An 18,904-nucleotide genomic window follows, 5' to 3' on the forward strand; every position below is an offset into this window, starting at 1 on the left:
AGCAAATTTGGTCGCTTGTATTACTTTACATTGGCATTTACTTTGCATACAAAAAGCTATTATACGTGAAGTTATTTAATGATGAAAGCATAATGTAAACATTTTGACCAACAAAATAGCTTATGTTAATATCACATTTTTAAGGGAATGTACATTAGTTATATATTTTAAAGTGTTATAGCTTTTGCATTTTTATATTTAGATATTTTCGTGTATAACAGTCTTTATAGAGCATTGGAGAACAGAGTCAATTCATGTGTTTAAATTTTCTATAAAATTACTTATTGATAGTAATATAATGGACTAATTTGCATTTGTGGAAATCGTAATTTATTCATTTATACTATGTATTACAAGTGTGTTGAGCACACAACAGAGAATGTGTTGTTTTAACAGCAGTTCTTCTCTATTAATAATTTCTCTATTTTTATAAAAAAAAAGGGGGATAAAATTTGAGTCAGCATAACAAACAGATTGGAATTTTATATAATTGTTACTACAACCCTCCAACGAATAATTCTTTATATTGTTTTTGCACTAAATATATGTAAGAGCGATGAAAATTGTTCAATATTTATTATTGTTTTAATGATATTAATAAGTAACTGTATGGTACAAATTTAAGAATTAAGAATTTCCTACTTATGTAACATGCATAAATACGTACATACGTATGTATGTCGTTATGTGACACACAAGTTATTGTTTGAATTATTCTTTGTGCCAAAAAAATGTTAATATTGCTTTATGCTGCAAGGAAAGATACAATCAGGCAAGTCACGTTTGGAATAGCTTGTAATACTTTGTCTCATATATAGTCTAGCTTTAATAGAATTCCGTAATAATATACGTAATAATTAATATTCAGAGGTTTATAATTTCAAGATTATTCACAGTATTTCAACTGTTTTACTTCAATTACAATCTAATTAATTTTATAGGCAAAAAACATCGCACCACTAGTAAAAACTTATTATGACATTTTGAAGATATCAAGATCCAAAGATTAAGAATAAAATTATATATAGATATATATGACAAGTTACTTTTTTTACACCCTGTTACAATTTACTGAATTGTGACAAGCAAGAGAGCTTTTTAACATTTAAGTTAATTTAGCGATATTATCATTTAAAAGTAGAAAATCTCTTTGTACATACATACATAAATACGAATATACGCAAGTACACATGCCCAAACAGATGCATTCTATAATTTTTATATCAGAAAGCCAAGAAATGTACAAAATGCACTCATTATACTTACATGGGAACATTTAGATATGTATAAAACATACCTTAACGCGAGAGTGAACACATCTTCAATTTATATATGCCCGACCCTCAATATGTAACTACTGCAAGATATTTTTCTGCAGAGTAAGGCTCGTAAGGCTTTCTCATATAAAAATGCAATTATATTGCTCCATATATATTAAAGAAATATAAGATCTTAGAGCACTTGTAGGCTGTAAGGATGGATTTTATAACACCGTCTGCTGTAAGCAACAATTCTTTCTCTCATAAACATGTGTTACATATTAAATGAAATGTTTTTAAAAGTATGAAACAATGCTTAAGAGTTGACATATATGTAATGTTATGGTATGCGCTTATCTTAAGATTAAATCGCTTACCAAACACACCAGGGTTTTTATCTACACAACAAATAAAATAGCATAGATATTGTGTATATCTATATACAAAATAAAGATGAGATTATTGTAAGGTAAAAATGATAATGGTGCGATCATCCACCCTCTGTCAGTCCTGTTCTTTATTCGAAACGCCGCATAAAATCAGATGAGCGATTCAGTCGTCGAGGTTTTGCGAAAGTAGGAAGTTAGCAGCGAGATTTTCGTTCTTTTCACAGGCGAAATATGCTTGTACGACTAAATGTTCTGGGAAACCTAACGCCTTCAACCTCTCGATGGCTTCTCTGTCCTGTGGTGTTATCTGTATTAAACCGGATCCTACGCCCGCTGCTGCGCCAGTACCAGCCCCACCATTCACAGCACCTCCCGCTGCAGCTGCAGCTGCAGCTGCGGCTGCGGGTGCTACGCCTCCTCCAGATGCAGGCAAAACTCGCGCCCCCGTTCCCGTAGTAGGTTCCACTGTGCGAGAAAAGACCATACGAGTTATATAAGTTATTAATGTTATTAAATAATAATAATTATTATTATTATATTATCAGTCACAATACATGATTTTTTGAGCATACGCGTCTAAACTAACCAGGTTCATTGAGCATGCGTACAAACGCTTCTTGATTTTGAGAAATAAGCTGTAAAAGGGCAGGATTAGTGGAACCGATTTGCTGAAGAAGACTGTTCAGCAGCGCTGGATTCTGCTGAATGACCTGACGCATTTGCTGAAATTGTGGCTGCAAACGCAAAAAGGCCAACGGATCTGGACTTTGATCCTGAAGTTGCTCTTGGGCTTCCGGCGGATCTTCAGGTGGATCCTCAAAAAGTTGGGCTGGTATACCCGTTAGGAGATACTCGACAGCTCTATCAGGGTTGTTAAAACTTGCACGTAACGCCTGTACAACCTGTTCGCGTTCATACCTAATTCAAATGATAAAAATATCACGTAAATATTAACAAATTGTAGTTCGAAGTGCGTCACTCTTCTTCATACGCACCCCATATCCATGATGTTGTTTACCATAGCATTATAATCCTCTCCCATTAGCAAGGCACTTTCTGCTTGACCAGCCGCTGGCGCAGCTGCCGCGGGTTGCTCTTGCACGTTACTGGCTGCTCGTGTAGTATCCTGAACATTAGGGTTTGAACTAGGTTGCGTAGCTGCCGAGCTATAACAGAAATATAAAGAATGAGGTGTCCTGGGGGGTTTCTACTCCGCACATAATTTGAAAAAGGATAGTTTGTCCTCTGAACGATATTCGACAAATGGTTCTGTTACTTATCATAACTGATATAATGAATATTTTACAACAAGCGACATTTTCGTCGCGCCTTACGCGCAAAAGTGTCGCAATCTTCAAGTTACCTAGTAGACTCTTCCTTCTTATCACCCTCTGCGCGCTGCTCTTCACTTGTTTTAGGTGTAGCACCAGCTTTAGGCTTCGTTACCATAACAACTATAAATTTCTTCTCATCGATATTATATTCTGTTAAGGGCTGCTCGTCCGCTAATATTTTCCCTGCAAACGTTTGCACATCGTTACGATCTCGGAAGCAAAAAAAAATGCATCGTAGCTTTCGACAGCTCTCGACGTGTGCGAATTGGAAACATAACCTATGAGCGTTTCTGCAAGATCATTCCTATCGCGGGGAAGCTATATTTAAACGTATGTGGGCCGCGCGGTATTTATTGTTCGATTACAACGCGGATTCTCGTCCAGCCGCGTGGACTGGCGTGGACTGGCGTGGACGAACACGCCGGGCGCCCCCCCCGGGTAACGTTCCCGATAAATTAGGTTATTTAACCGTGCTCCTTACCAGCGTATATCAACTTTTGATGCTCGGCGGGGAAGCCTTTCTGCGTCTCGATCTTCTCCTTGAGATCTTTGACCTGATAACGTGAAAAGAAAGAAATATTTGAATCGTTAACTGTCCCAAAGAGTCGACTCCGTTTCGCTCGATCTCGCCCAATTTTACTTACAGTTTGCGACGAATCGATCTCTATCGTGAACGTTTGCTGCTGTAAGTTTTTCAACGTTATAATCATATTGCCGAGGATGGTGAACTCGTCGCGCGGCGTACGTCAAGCAATCGCAAAATTAACCCCGCGTAGTCCTCCACGATAAGAATAAAACGGTGTTTTGGTAGAGATTTTTTCGGCGATGAGTCTGCACTGCCTTAAACAGCTCGCAGGTGTATGAATGTTAACACTTGCGACTTGCGACAGTGTGTGTGCGGGAAAACATATGATAATGAAAGATCTAGCAACGGCTACCAACCGCCGCGCATGGCGCATCGGCGCATGGCGCATCCAGGAGCATCCCAGATCCCAGCGCATCCGCGAGCGAGACTCGAGAGGGAATGCGCACCGGAAAGTCGCATTAGTCGCAATCGTTTTCACGGTATTGGTCGGGCTCCGATTGGCCTGCGGCCTCGCGCTGACGACCAATGCAGACGATTTTATCCAGAACTCTCGTCTGCGGTTGGCTGTGCCACAAAGTGACACACGTGCCGTGTCGTCGGACTTCGGAGTGGAGTACTGGGAGTCTGGGAGTGAACAGTGAGCTTCGTGGAGATGGAAGAACGGAACAGAGTGATAACAGTGATAACACGATTCCAACGATTCTGTAATCTAGAATAGGAGCCCTCACTGCCCTCAGCCCTATCGAGCTTGTTTTTCGAGACGGCGCGTTAGAATCTTGCTGCATATTTGGTACTCCATTTTCGAGTTGCCTCGCTCCAGTGTAAAATCATTACAAATATGTGACGTACCATAACGCGGTGCGTGTAAAACGTTACAAAATGGAAAGAATGCTCGAAGAGCGTCTGAGGGAAAGGGTTTGCCTCGGCGACGCGGATGGCGTGCACGATCTCTTGAATGTAGGCGTCGACGTAAACGGGCGAGATGGCAGCGGATGGTACTTATTCCAGCTTCGCTTTGACCTACCTTTACAGAAGCAGGACTCGCAAAAATACATCCCTCCCACTTACGTTTATTTCCCATTTTCTTCTTAAATCATGTATAAAGTTTATGCTCGCTTGAAATATTTATTGAACAGAGAACTCACGCTCTATTGCATGGGAAGTCACCCACCTCTAACGCCAATGTAAAAGTTAGATTTACTTATCAAGATGCTTCCAATAATGTATTGTTTGTTCTTCGTTCATTCGTGCTTCTGAAGGACCGCTCTACACTGGGCGTGTAAAGAGGGATACTTGGACATTGTTGCCTTGCTCTTGAAAAATGGTGCCGATAAAAATCTGCGATCCGATATGGGCGACACCCCAGCGTCTGTCTGCGGCAACCAACAGATTTTGTATCTTCTAAGCGATGATTTCATGTATGATTCGTCGTTACGCGCAGTTACATCCACATATCCTGCACCAGATTTTCTGCGCGCTCCTGCAAACTCTTCAAAAGTTAGAAATAATATATACGACAAAAGCAGACTCGTCGCGTCATTTCAAGACGGTTCGATAAATTGATATAATTTCTTTAGTAACGTGACAGTTATTTGCCACTTAAAATAATACGACGTTTGAGGAAGAAATTTTTAAGAGGCTACATATTCAAGTAATTTATCACGATGTCCCGTATATAATTGTATTCCAATGTATTTTTAGAATTGGTACTGAAAATCCGGGTCGCCAATACAGCGGATCCAGATTTCATAGAGGTGGAATTACCGCGAAGCGAGTTGACATATCAGGCTCTGTTGTGTCTATGCTGCAAGGAGTTGGATCTCAATTTGCATCAAATCCAGAAGCTACGAAAGTTGCCTGATACCAGATTGAGAAGAGACAAGGACATTCAGAGACTCCAGAACTTCCAAGAAATCGAGGTGGTCGTAGACACGACAAATGTGTACAAGAGCATGCAAAATGCTAACGGTGTCGCCAACAGTTTGCCAACGTTGCCAGCTAATGGATATCAGAGTATATCTAAGAAGGATCAGACCATTTTGTATTGATTGATCACTTGCATTAGAAGGAAAACCTTCGTCACAATTTCAAATATTTGCACGCAATCTAGAATATTAATAAAAAAGAAACTATTTGTTAAGCAATATAAACAAACTGCCTTTATTTGTCAAATAACTGTATCCTAAGAGATATCCTCCGACAATTAGCATAATACTTAATATGCTTCATATCGGAGGACAATAATTTCCCCCGATCACATGATAGATATTACGAAGATGATATTTAATGTTAATTAAATTAATATTAACTATAGATAACATACATAATATTACGTACTTAAAAAGTTTTTCTGATTACTTCTTTTTACAAGATTTCAAATTGTAAAGTAACAATAGAATTATGTTATTTCAATTCTCAGTTTCTTCCTTTGTGATTTTCTTACTTGGTTGTTTCTTCTTATGTTTGTTCAGGATAACTGTGCCTTCGGGTTTAACTATGACCGTGGTATCACGTACGAATGTCGAAAGCTCTCCCTCCACATCACGGTAAGCTTTCGGTCTCTTTGGCTGTACCACAATCTCATGTGGATTGACCGTGTTTTTATTCTCTGAAATTCATAAACCTGTTTAAGGAAACAGTCTATATCGTTATTAATAAATTGAATAATCTATATTTCAACAACTTACTTAACGTCATATAAAGAGGCAATGCCAGACTGGTTGTGCTTTTTAGTCGGAGAGCTCGTATGTTTGTCCAACCGCCTGGATAGTTTTTGGACAGTTTTTCGCAGGCAGCCAATATATTTTTCAGGATTTTTTTCTTGTCCATGGATGTGTTCCCGATTTGCATCAAATGAGTATCGCCATGAGAATGCAGCAGCATACTGGTTTTCCTCAATGCATAATCGATCTCGTGCTTCAAGTCTTTGCTTTCCATTCTGATCGAAGTCGGCAGCTTCCTTTTCTTGGTAAAGTGTTTTCCTAACAAGTGAGACATATGACCGGCGATGCGACCATCGACAAGAAAGTGGTCATAACTCCCTAGGAGCTTTTTCTTCAATTCAAATTGATCAAATTCGTTCTTCACACGATTCATGGGTATTATCTCATTCACGCGAGTGCACCCATGCTTGTGCAATAGATCTCTGTAGTATTCTACTGTTGGCTCATAATCCTTTCTTCTTCCTCTCTCCAAATCGCAAACAAACAAAGCTATTTCATCATCTGGAGCCACTATTGAATATGGCAACAATCTGCGAACAAAAAGATGAGAATTTTAAATAGTAATTTGACAAAAATACAACAATATTTTGCTACATATGAGTTATCGTCATTATGGAGTTTCTAATCAGAAAATTTCATAAGGATCCATTGGTTATTATAAGATATAATCATGTAAAGTTTTAATATTGTAAAATAAAGATCTATGGCATCAGTAAATTCACTTACACCCTCATCTGTCTGCGAGGCATCTTCGGAACTCTGACGCTAGTCACTTGTATGAATATCGGCTGAGCCTCCTCGGCGAGAAGACTATTCGTCTCTTTTAACTGTTCTTGAGTCAAGTGAAAAATCGCAGAGATGCATTGTAGAATTTGCTTCTTCGACAGCTCCTTCAGGTCGAACTCCTTGGGCGATTCCGTCGTCTCCGTCTCGGAGTCGGCCTGCTTTCGCTTCTGCTTCCGCGCAACTTGCGAATCCGTATTCTTTCGTTTCATTTTCTATGCGTATTGCGTATTGCGTATTGCCTGTCTGTATTTGCCTCGTGCAAGTCGTGCACTTGGCGCGTAATGTCCCTCTTTTTTTTCTCCGTTCGATCGCGACCACGTGGCGATTCGAGACGCAGCAGTCAGCGCGACAGTATCGTCGTACTCAACATTATTTAACAACTACGGCGATCGGACGAGAATCCGTATATTCAATGTGAATAAATTGAGAAAGAAATGGTCACGTAAGATTGACAAATTTAAGTACCTCGCCGGTTAGAGCACATCAGCCACGCATGGCTCAGCCGCGCAGGAAATGAGAAGAAGGAAGTGGAGCAAAGTGGAGTAGTGGACGGAAGAATCTTTTCGTGGAGGGAAAATCTCGGCCACTGTTCCCAGCTCCAGCTTTGAGTTCCCAGATTACGAGGAAAGTCCCCAGTACTCCCCAGCACTCGACCACCTCGAGAAACTTGGAACGCGAAAATGAACGGACCTCTTGCCTCATTTTCAACGCGGATTCGCGGAAACACCGAGGGCGCACCTAAAACGAACAAGTGCCGCGCATGTGTTGAAATTTTATTCGAATTTACGTTTTTCTCAATATCGGAAGAAATTATAACCTACAGTCTCAATGAAAGCCGACGAAAATGATAGGGATCTAGCCTGGTATATAATTTTTACTTTCATCAGATATCTTGTCGTATTCCAGCGAAAATTCATACACGCTCCTGTATTTCCTGTCCTATGTAAAGTCTCGTTACATCACCTAAATTGTTATCTATTAGGTAGGCCGTCCAACGGTCTCAAAGGATACAAATGTCAGCATCGAGCCGGTATTGAGACAAATGATAATTGTATCAAGTAATAAATATCTTCTATTTAAAGGTTCGAGAGAGGTGAGATACTCAAAATGATTTCCGTAAAATGGATAATGATCTATGGTTCGCTGGTGCCGTTTTTTATCATGCTCACTCTGCTCTACGTTCTCGGAGTTGCGAGATATGTCACCGATTTTGAGGAGAATACATGCGAGATGACGTACATGTTCGAGTATCCGCAGTATGTGGTACGTGGACACGCGAGTCGCAGTATGTGACTGCTACCACTTTACTTTTTTACTCCAGTTATCATTGGAGATAGCCTGCTATGTGAGAGTCCACCTCGAGTCTCGAGTTCTTATCTGCCTGTTCCACATTGCACTAAGTATTTCTCTTTTTCAACTTGAAATACTTGCTTTCTTTTTTTCCACAAGTGCATAAGAGATAAGAGAAAGATATATATTTTTATTTATTTAAACGTCTTGACGATAATCAAACAAAATTGTAGTTGTATTGTCTTGGCGATTATAATGGCAGTAGAGTTGATTAATATTTCCATTGTTGTTTATTATTTGACTGGATGAAGTAAAAGTGATTTATTCTGTTTGAATATATTTTTTTGTTTATCAAATATAAAAGAAGAAATATTTGAAATGGAATACTGGATATATGTAGAACTTTTTTGCAAATTTTTAAATAATTTATTATATTTTAGAGAATATCTTTGAAAGATGATTTAGAAGATGAATATCCGCGATTTGGATTGTATGCCTATGGAGAAGGTTTTCTAACGGAAAAATTAAGAAGAATGCACTTTTCTGGTATACCGGTTCTTTTCATACCAGGCAATGCTGGATCTCATGAACAAGGTTTACATCACTTTATTAATATGTTAATATTAATTTAATGATGAATTTTCATCATTGTAAGACAGATATTTAAATCTACGTATTTACATTTTTCCTTTCATTTTAGTACGATCTATTGCTTCAGTAAGTTTAAGAAAAAGTCGAAAGTATCCCTTCCACTTTGACTTTTTTACTATTTCGTTTAGTAAGGATTATTCTGCATTGTATGGAGGTACACATGAAAAAATAATTTTACAAAAAACATTTATTAACATATCGATAGCCACATGATATTAATTGTCATTGTAATTTATTAATGCAAGGTGTGCTTATGGAACAAACTGTGTACGTATCACATTGCATAAAGGCAATATTAGCTTTGTACAAGGGCAAGATGGACAATGTTGTATTGATTGGTCATTCTATGGTAAGAAACGCAGATATATGTTATAGAGAATGATTGAAATTAACTGACATCTCTTTCAGGGTGGTATTGTAGCGAAAGGTGCTCTGTTACTAGCACCAAATATGAACGCTTCGTTTGCAAGTATGATAATAAACTTGGCTTCCCCTCATACTCCCTCTTTAGTTCTGGATAGTGTCTTTGCCAATTATTATTATGAACTGGAAAGACATCTGCACAAAATTAAGGATGCAGGAGTGAAGGTAGTATCGATTGGAGGTGGACCACGCGATATACTTGTACCTGCTGCGCAAACTTTTGATCGCACAGCGGATATAAATGTTCTTTCTACGAGTATACCAGTCGTTTGGAAATCGACAGATCACCTGAGTATTCTGTGGTGTAAACAACTAGTATTCACAATTGTACGTTCGTTGTTTGATTCCGTAGAACATTCAGAAAAGCCACCTAAAATTACATCGAATCCTGATTTGAAGATGGAGTCTCTGTCCTATCACTTTTTACAAGTAAGTGATTATTGTTGATGCCAAAGTCAGAGTTTATGATTGCTCGATTGCTCTTTTATGATGCAAAAACATCTAATAATCCTAAAATTCCTAATAATCCTAAAATTCCTAAAACATTAATGAATTTTAAAGCATAAAATTGCAATTTTAGCATACTTCAGGCAAGAAACTGTATCATTATACGGAAAAAATTAAGTTCGAAGCCGATGCCGAATGGGTGAATGTACCTCAACAGTATGTCTGGAATAATAAGAACGGAGTTAAAAAATCGTCTACTATATATCTTGCGGTGGAACTATTTCACAAATCTGACTTCTTAACCATTGATGCAATAAATTTAGAAAACCAAAATTGGCTGTTTGTGTGCTCAGCATTAAAAAAACAAGGCCAAAAACAAATTTGGTAACATTGAATTACATATTCCTATCAAAACGAAATTATTATTTACTGATCAATAATATGTGCTTTCAGTGAATGGGGTTGGAATTTGACAAATAAGACAAGACTTTTACCCGATCCATTATATCGACCGAGAAGGACTGTTGATCTAGAGCTAAAAGAGATAAGGTATCCGCACGTTACGCATGCCATTGTGAGAATAACTCCAGATGATTTGGAGAAATACCTTACAATCAGCTTCGATTCCTATTTTTACAACAATCGAATCGAATCTACAAGAAATAGATTCTTACATCCTAAATATCTCTTTGGCTTTCGTGGACCGAATTTGATTGAAACCGTCAAGGGAAGTGTGAGATATTACGTAACACTTCCCAACATCATAGACGCGGTAACAATCGAGTTGAAATCGCCGAATTGTCTTGAGCATCACGCTATTGTCGAGTTACTAGAGTCGTCGAATGTAGGATCGACTCAAACGAAAATCTTCACGAATACGTAAGTGTATTTATCGCAATAAATCGAGCTTCATATAAGCCCTTTCTATATTTAATTACGATGCAGAGACGATGGTCCGAAAACGATGAAAATGCAGACACTCTACGGACGTTCCAATGACACGGCAAGTTTAAGAGTGACATTAGAACCAGAATGCACTTATATGATTAATATTCAACCTGGAGGAATCGTCGACAAGGTTTCTTGTAGAATACGAGACCGTTGGCCATTGCTTTACATGGCCGTTATGAGTTTACTCCTACTTTTTGTCTCTAGAAAGATACATTACGGTTCAGATACGCTACCGACAATAGTCATTACCATAATGTTGTCCTTTTTCTTCAACGTTACTTACGAAACCTGCATTGCTTTATGTATCATTGGTGTATCTGCCATTGGTGTATGTTGCTCCGTCATATTTCTTGGTTCTGTCACACATGGAATAGCTGTCAGGTACAGGTTTTTTTATTTATATTAAAATAAAAATATTCTTTTGTATTAAATGCATATTGAAAAATTGGTCAATTTGATCAGTAACGATTAAAATATTTTCATGAAAGTCGTATTTTTATAGATTCTTAGCACGTGCAATAGCGTTCTCAATAACATGGTCAGACTGGTTATTGAGCGGTCTAAATCAGTTGCCATTTATTACAACTGTTCTCGTACTATCTCTAATTCCAACAACATGTGGCGCTCTTGGTATGCTCGTCTCGGTATTTCTTTATTTCTTGAAGTTAACAAGGATGTACGAAGATTATTTAGAGGGCATATTAATGGCCCCACTCCAACATTTCAATTGGTTTAAACGTTGGAAGAGTACAAAGAGCGAAGAAGAAAGTGATAGAAGTATCAGTCAAGAGATATATAATCATCTTATCCTGTTTTTGCTGTGTAGTTTTGCTGCACTCCCAGCAATTCCATCTGTCCTAGTTTGGGCGAAAAATTTCAGGTATTAAATTCTAATTCTACTAAATTCTACTAAAATTCTCGATTTAAGGTTTCTGTTTTTTCACTACAATAATATTAAATTGTAATAGAAGCGAAAAAAGTCAATTAATCATCGTCATAATTTAATATGACTGCAATGAGAAAACAAGATTCTTAGTTATAAAGTCATAAATTTTATAAAAATTAGTTAACAAAAGTGGACTTTTTCATTACAGCTACGATATGAGACTCTCTTCAGAAGATCCTGTTCTTACGACAAGTTGGACAATATTAGCTGCATGCAGTACATTAGGTATCGTACAGATTTCTCCTAATCATAAGGGATATCGCTCGCTTCTATTAAGCAACATATTACGTTTCACGAGTTGGGTCATTCTTTCCATGACAGCAGCTCCGCATCCGTCCTTTTATCAATGGTGTATACCACCTATTACTGCCACAGTGGTAACGCTCATTACACTAAATTCTATAATTCCTCATGGGTAATCTGATTAAAACGCTAATTGACAGAAATTATGCTTACTGTTTACAATAATTGGCAGAAATATATTTACAGTTTTTTCTATTGTTCATCATTATTTTATATAAAAATACTCAAGATGTAATCATGCAAATAAGATAAAACTTACTTTAAGGCAGTTTGTTAGCACATATCACGTTAACAATAATTGTGAGATAACCAAAGGATATTTATAACTATAACACAAAAACTTAATTAACGTATTGTGATATATGTGATATAGTATAAAATAAGTCTTCTTTAAATTAATATAACTTTATATCAATATAATTTGTTAGACAATAAATTGAATCCTTAATTTATATTATTATTTAATAGCTCTTAATATCATTATTTAATTATATGTATTATTATCTATTATCTTGTATATTTTATTTCTATGGTAATGGTAGTAACAAAAGAACTTTTTGTGCGTATTTTTTCGCATTATTGGTATTAAAATCTCTAATATTTCATTCTATATATACACATTATTTTTTCTAAAAATAGAAAGTTTATTCTACAGATGTATCTCCAATGTCTGTATTCTCCACACTGTACACACATATTTGCTTTTTCGTGAGGGGATGTATTCCATAATTTACAACCATACCCATTTGATGTCGAAGAAAATCTATTGTTTTTGTTGCTAAAGTTTTATTATTTGCATGTACTTCTGGATGTTGCATGAATTCGCTTAGCTGGAAAAATAATAGAAATTTGTAAATTGAAGCAGTTATGTTCGGTATACTTCAGGGTACAGATGCGCTACGCATTAGTAGTATTGTAATACATTTCATTGTTATATCGAACAAGTATGATGCTTGCAGGTTTTGTTAAGATCATGTACAAATATAAATATAATTCTTGATTTTTGGCAATATGAGAAAAGAATTTTGTGGTACAACTTCTACCTTCATCCATTTGCATTCAGATATCTCCCGTTTGCATTTCTCAATTTCAAAATTCTGAGGTGTTAGATATGCGATCATGTATATGTCCGAGCATCCAAAGGAATAATCGTGCCCGTGTCTAAAAGATATTAAACATTTGAAGTCTGCCTGAATTCCCGTCTCTTCCAGAACTTCTCTCTTGGCTGCCGTTTCAATATTCTCTCCTGACAATCATAAATATACATGCACATGTATAATGGTGCAAAGTAACCATTGTAATACTAATGTACAAGGCACAACAGCTTCTATTAAGATACCTGGCTCTACGTAGCCTCCAGGAAGCTTCCAGCTTGCTTTAGTAGAAGCATATCTTTCTTTAATGACTAGTATTTCACCAGTATCCTTGTTGAACACGAATGCACCAACGCCTAAAAATGTATGCGCATATTTCGGGACATTACATTCCTCGTCGGTGGGCAACCAACGATATAACATGACATATTCTTCTTTCGCATGATGGAAGATGAATCCGTGCCCTGTTAATATCGGGACCCACTCGGTATGCGGGATGTGCACGCGGAACCATATAGTGCGTTTTTTGTCCCTTGTCCATTGCTCTAAAGAATCTATAAAGATATTTACAAGTTATATGTGTGTTTATTCCTTCTAACTAGTATGTTCTTAAAATACATGCTACTATAGTATCAAATTCATTCCTTCAATATTATTTTAACAAACATTGAATTTAAAAACTCTCGACGGAGAAACAATACTTAACTACATTAAGTGCTTTTGTTTTATTATAAATGTATGCTTCGAAAAGCAAGTAAAGTTTAGCGAGCTCGAAGAGAAAGAGAAGATTGTTCAAAATTTCTTTACAACATCTAATTATATCCCTTTTATAATACGACAATATACGTATATGTATATAATAATTATGTATACAATATAATTAATCGCATCTGTATGAATATGTGAAAAAGATACGAGAAAAGGGGGCGAAAAGGATGCGTCTCTAGGTCTCTACCTTTGAGACGCTGCGCGAATATTTTATTGTCACAGGGCTCTTCAACCGAGTCGATCGTAATGCCATTATAGTGATCGTTATAGCCTTTGAAGATTCGTTGAGCCATCGCGGCGTCTAGCGTACTTAATTGTCCGATACGTGTGCTACGCGAAAGAACGATCGAGTTCCGCGCCGTCAATGTTCTCGAAACGCGAAGGAATATCGCGCTTCGCATCGGATCGAACGATCGGGTTTCGGCGCTGGAGACGCGAGAATTAATTATCGTCGAACGATATCGGCCATCGCGCGATCTCACTCGAGAACTGATAACAGGAGTCGGATATCATCGGAATATCACGTGTCGCGCGATCGTGCGTAAGCAGCGTATCGGCAATTTTTCTCATCTCTGCGTTTCTGTTTACGTCAGTATTATCACTCAGCTGACTCAGCGGCGCAACGTAACCTCAACGTCCTCGTTGTCCTCAAGGCAAACCTTCGATTAAAACGGTAAATCAGGTTATTTTTTTTTCTTTTGAGAGAATTGCCGCGATAAGTTCCATCGAGATGATTCAGCATGAATGCTATAAAATAAATGACAATATTCCTGCGCATGAATATTAATGACATAAGACATAAATCATGAACGAAGTCAACCTAACCTCTGAATGTGCTAAAGGAATTCAAGCAGGCAAAAAAAAACATCAAAGGTCATTGATGGCGATCAAGGCGCCATCTGAATTCAACATCGGCAAACTGGTGAAAGTATCGTCGATACTGCAGCGATTGGCGGTGGCGGTGATAGCGTGCTGGAAACTGGAAATATATCTTCATCCCGTTTTTTGTCAAAATAAAGCTTATATGAAAGACGGAAATATGTATGCCCGATTACCAGGGCGTCATTATGCAAAAATATAAAATAGAAAGGTAATTATTTTAATGTACCCTCAATACAAAATCAATACAAAATCGCTCGCGTAATAAATATTAGCTTCATTCAATTACACACATACATTTGCGTCCCAATTTTGCAATACGTGCGCGTATTTTGTGCTACGTATTACGTATTAGTTATCATTGTTATCAAATATCACGAGCTTAAAGAGCTTTCTCCAGCAAACTCGTATATCTTCGGGCAGTGTTGCCTGGCCGCCATTTTGTAGGCCGCCGTGTTGTCCGCTTCAGCAACGTCACCGTCAACGTCTCGATTGTAATCGTTCGGATTATTCCACGAATAATGAATCGTCATGGCGTTCTTCCCTGTGGGCATCCTCAGCTTCAGCATTTCTGCCGTTCTCGTTTCGTTCGGACGAACCTTCCGCAAATCGGAAGACGCAGGATAAAATTTCTCCGGTGGGTAGATAGTGAACCGCCGACATTCCTTGTCCTGCGAGAGCTGCGAGGCAGTGCGAGGCATCAGAAAGAGATTTGTTCGAGCTTCGAGCTAATGTAACATACGCGCTCAATGCTCAATGTAAAACGACTTCTGTCTGCGACTTTTCGCTCCCAATCATTCGTTAAATCTAAATTATTTCATTACTCGCGCTCGTAAATTAACTATGCACTCCAAACGTAACCAAGGCGAGCAACAATTTACACAAGAATAAAAAAGTTGTATAATTTATGTTATAGAATTCGAAATTAAAACTTATTTTACATAAAACTTTTAAATTTTAGAGAGAAACATAGATGTATGTCACGAAACGTACGCTGAAGGTGGTTGCTTGTTCGCTAAGTAAGTAAATAAAGTTTACCCTATTTACGTTTCGCTGATAACAGAGCTTCCATACAGCTTCGGTTATGACTCTCGTGATATTGTATCGCAAATAGCTGTCCGCGTTTATATCTTGAATGACTTCCATACAGGCGTCGGCAAAACTCCTTCCGAAATTCGTGCTCGTGTCGACGCCAAACACGCCGACACCCATATCTCGATTGTCTTGCACGCCCGCAAAAGTAGTTAGCTCGTCCAACGGTCTAAATGCGAATTCTTATATTTATTGACCTAAATATGTTTGCCTCTTGTTAACATGTTGCAGCAAGTTCAATAGACGCCGATGCTTGTCTACTTGCAATATTTTGGAGTCAGTCTGACAGATTTTATGATACATTGATATCAACGAGAAACTTATTAGGAAATTATCAATTTCATCTTCGTCGTTGAATTAACTTTGAAGCCTTGAAGATAAGAGATACTCGCTCAACTTACGTCAGCACGATGCTGTTCAAATTCAATGACACACCGCCATATTTCCACAGTGTTAAAATCCGGATGTAATCATGAAAGTCGTTGCGCAGCCAATCGTAGTTCTCCCATAATCTACGGATGTTTGCCCAGAACCAGTCCTCTATCGGCGTATTGATAATGTATGTCGACAAACGTATTCGCCTTATGTACACGTTGTCATAGGTTTGTAAAATGTCGACAATTCCCTTAGACCTCTCGGAAAACTGCCCTGTCGCAAGGAATAGCAGGAAGACATTTAAATTGCGATTATTTCTAGCTGCCGATTCCACGGCGCATGCTTGTTGAGGCGTGAGATTCGGCAATGAACACGATGTCTCGTGGAAAAATATGCATCTGCTTGGTATCAGCATTTGTTCATCTACAAATTAGAGGAAAGCAGGTAATTAGGTAATATATGCTTGAAAAACAAATTTAAATGATTTAGTTCTTAAACCAAAGCATTTAAACAGAAAATAATTAAAAACCATGTGGTTCTCGAGAATTGATCATAGAGATTTAAAAGCAAAAGAGAAAACTGATATCGCAAAACAAATTTGTTACTGTACCTATTTATTGTTTTTATATTAAAAAAAAAATAAATTACACAAATACGATTAAGGTACGTAGAATAGTATGTAACAACATATTTTTGTTCTCGAATTCTGTAATTAGTATAACTAGGTGATTGCATATTAAAATCGATAACTTGACTAAGGACACCGAGTCGCCTATAGCTTATGATTGTAAAGAATGCATCGTACGAAAGTATATATATTTTTTCGTAAACATGTTTACGATAAAAATAGAAATTTTAACGTGTTACTTAAAAATAACACGCTTGAAAAGTAGGCGAACCACTGCAGCTGATAATATTGAAATATTATTAATCATCTACAACGAGATACACATAGTTTATCAGAGATAAAATTTTAAATATTTTCAGAGTATATCGGATATATATTTGATATTTGATAATCATATTTGATAATTGTATCTTAGCTCAACTTGTAAGTAGCTCGCATATCTGTCTAGCCGCTAAATCGTTTGCGATAACATCAACTTTTACTCTTGATTTCTATGATAAATTCTTCAAATGCTAAAAAGGAAATAATTGATTAATTATTTAATCTCTTTAAATATTTAGTCTATATTTCTTAAAAGCGTCATTTTGGAAAAAAATTTATTTTTTAGTTTTCTACTTTATATGTCTTTTTGTTATCAATAGTTTGTCTTGGTAAAATTTATAAAATAATTTGCCTTTCTTAGTTTTAATTAAATATAAAATTCTTTTTTAATTTTATTCAAAGATCTCGCAAGAGAAAATATATGATACTTTAATAGAATTAAATTTTCGTTCTATTCTTTGGGATACTCGAGAGATGAAAAATAAAATCTTGTAACTAACCCCATTCTCCTTGTCCGAGTTCCATGATACCACTGGATCCGCTCCAGTAGCAGTAAACGTGATTGGCCGAGCTGACGGTAATTAGTATCATCGATAATTCCCTCCAAAAAATCCAGATAATAATCGTTAATCCGAGGAGGGAGCAGAGTATGAAAAACGCCCGTTGTGTCCTCATAACTGCAGATAACTTCGATAATTTTTTGCAACAAACCTGTGAAAGTTTACAGAATCCATGTAATTCTATCTGATATTTCTGTTTGTTTACGTTAAAGATCAATTTCTTGTCGGATATCTTTTTATCGAAACGTATAGAGTGTCGGAGTAATTAATAACTGTATTATGATACTATTGTTACATAATCTTCTATGACGAGCGTGCGGCAAATAGCTCTCAGCTACTCGATTGTTACTGATGTCCCTATAACATCCACCAAATATGTCTAATGCTCTCGAGCGATATGGAAGTGAATTCAGGTATGGTTTTATTGCAAGGACTTTTTATATATTTTATTTAAATAAGGAAAATGTCGATTTATCGACTTGCAAACGTTTAGCAATGTAATTTGTGTAGATTAAATTAATATTATTTAATACTAATAGAAATTATTTTCTCTAAAATCGTTGGAAATGGATTAGATACTTACAACGATTAGTTACTCGTGCATGAAACCAAAATATATTCGAGAAAGAGTTGCGAAATCGTTTAACCGTGTTTCTGTTCTGAAGAATCAATTATCCAAGTCACGTTGACGATGAGTCACGTAGAGTAATTAATTTTTCAAGGGCGAAATAGAACGCATATAGAACGACTTCAAAACAAAAATTAATTGATACGATTATCTATAAAATTGAAAAAATACTGTAAATTCATAGATATAGAAAGTGCACGAAGAACATTTAACAAGAAATATGGCTATAATTTTTTGTATTTGACAGTAAAACTTCACAGAGACAAATAAAACTTTTGCACAGATTTTATTCTCATTCGTATAACTGAAGTTCGGCCTTCGTAACTGCTGCACGCAGCTTTATCTATAGTTTACTATGTGTTATATATAGATCTTGCAGAAAGTCATTGGTATTAATAATCTTCGCAAAAGCGTATCACTTAGCGATCAAGTGCACGAGGTTTGCGAATTAGCCGGACGTGAAGGGATCTT

The 18,904-nt window shown here is 37.0% G+C and overlaps 6 protein-coding genes across 10 annotated transcripts; 2 read left to right on the forward strand and 4 right to left on the reverse strand.

Annotated features, from left to right (window-relative positions):
• Positions 1–313: 313 nt before the first annotated feature.
• On the reverse strand, positions 314–3,882 carry Rad23 (UV excision repair protein Rad23). The gene is made up of 6 exons (XM_071714492.1): positions 3,627–3,882; positions 3,464–3,536; positions 3,012–3,165; positions 2,644–2,814; positions 2,235–2,566; positions 314–2,113 (listed from the first exon to the last, which is right to left on the reverse strand). The coding sequence occupies exons 1-6, from the start codon at positions 3,690–3,692 to the stop codon at positions 1,812–1,814; spliced, it is 1,098 nt and encodes a 365-aa protein (XP_071570593.1). The 5' UTR covers positions 3,693–3,882; the 3' UTR covers positions 314–1,811.
• Positions 3,883–4,170: 288 nt separating this feature from the next.
• LOC139777203 (ankyrin repeat domain-containing protein 40) lies at positions 4,171–5,722 on the forward strand. The gene is made up of 3 exons (XM_071714497.1): positions 4,171–4,563; positions 4,828–5,117; positions 5,270–5,722. Exons 1-3 carry the CDS (start codon positions 4,448–4,450, stop codon positions 5,614–5,616), a joined length of 753 nt encoding a protein of 250 aa, XP_071570598.1. The 5' UTR covers positions 4,171–4,447; the 3' UTR covers positions 5,617–5,722.
• Positions 5,723–5,832: 110 nt separating this feature from the next.
• On the reverse strand, positions 5,833–7,621 carry LOC139777201 (ribosomal L1 domain-containing protein CG13096). The gene is made up of 3 exons (XM_071714494.1): positions 7,018–7,621; positions 6,256–6,821; positions 5,833–6,176 (listed from the first exon to the last, which is right to left on the reverse strand). Exons 1-3 carry the CDS (start codon positions 7,284–7,286, stop codon positions 5,977–5,979), a joined length of 1,035 nt encoding a protein of 344 aa, XP_071570595.1. The 5' UTR covers positions 7,287–7,621; the 3' UTR covers positions 5,833–5,976.
• Positions 7,622–7,785: 164 nt separating this feature from the next.
• Pgap1 (GPI inositol-deacylase) lies at positions 7,786–15,390 on the forward strand. 4 transcript variants are annotated; one of them, XM_071714483.1, is made up of 13 exons: positions 7,786–7,940; positions 8,160–8,340; positions 8,808–8,961; positions 9,068–9,172; positions 9,264–9,367; positions 9,427–9,870; positions 10,022–10,272; positions 10,342–10,767; positions 10,834–11,220; positions 11,342–11,719; positions 11,934–12,010; positions 14,793–15,040; positions 15,253–15,390. In XM_071714483.1, exons 1-12 carry the CDS (start codon positions 7,906–7,908, stop codon positions 15,029–15,031), a joined length of 2,781 nt encoding a protein of 926 aa, XP_071570584.1. In that variant the 5' UTR covers positions 7,786–7,905; the 3' UTR covers positions 15,032–15,040; positions 15,253–15,390. The 4 variants fall into 4 exon arrangements, with proteins under 4 accessions (XP_071570584.1, XP_071570585.1, XP_071570586.1 ...); XM_071714484.1 differs by lacking the exon at positions 15,253–15,390 and having other exon boundaries at positions 14,793–15,044; XM_071714485.1 differs by lacking the exons at positions 14,793–15,040; positions 15,253–15,390 and having other exon boundaries at positions 11,934–13,100.
• Positions 12,653–14,733, reverse strand: LOC139777202 (nucleoside diphosphate-linked moiety X motif 6). Its single transcript, XM_071714496.1, has 4 exons — positions 14,138–14,733; positions 13,428–13,736; positions 13,132–13,334; positions 12,653–12,918 (listed from the first exon to the last, which is right to left on the reverse strand). The coding sequence occupies exons 1-4, from the start codon at positions 14,349–14,351 to the stop codon at positions 12,733–12,735; spliced, it is 912 nt and encodes a 303-aa protein (XP_071570597.1). The 5' UTR covers positions 14,352–14,733; the 3' UTR covers positions 12,653–12,732.
• On the reverse strand, positions 15,029–17,920 carry LOC139777197 (lactosylceramide 4-alpha-galactosyltransferase-like). Of its 2 annotated transcripts, XM_071714491.1 has the most exons (5): positions 17,746–17,881; positions 17,346–17,436; positions 16,323–16,719; positions 15,868–16,090; positions 15,029–15,509 (listed from the first exon to the last, which is right to left on the reverse strand). In XM_071714491.1, the coding sequence occupies exons 3-5, from the start codon at positions 16,709–16,711 to the stop codon at positions 15,204–15,206; spliced, it is 918 nt and encodes a 305-aa protein (XP_071570592.1). In that variant the 5' UTR covers positions 16,712–16,719; positions 17,346–17,436; positions 17,746–17,881; the 3' UTR covers positions 15,029–15,203. The 2 variants fall into 2 exon arrangements, with proteins under 2 accessions (XP_071570592.1, XP_071570591.1); XM_071714490.1 differs by lacking the exon at positions 17,346–17,436 and having other exon boundaries at positions 17,746–17,920.
• Positions 17,921–18,904: the final 984 nt, after the last annotated feature.

This window comes from Temnothorax nylanderi, unplaced genomic scaffold (assembly GCF_030848795.1).
Source record: "Temnothorax nylanderi isolate EJ_2023f unplaced genomic scaffold, tnyl_v1.0 TNYL_tig0140_pilon, whole genome shotgun sequence".
NCBI lineage: Eukaryota > Metazoa > Arthropoda > Insecta > Hymenoptera > Formicidae > Temnothorax > Temnothorax nylanderi.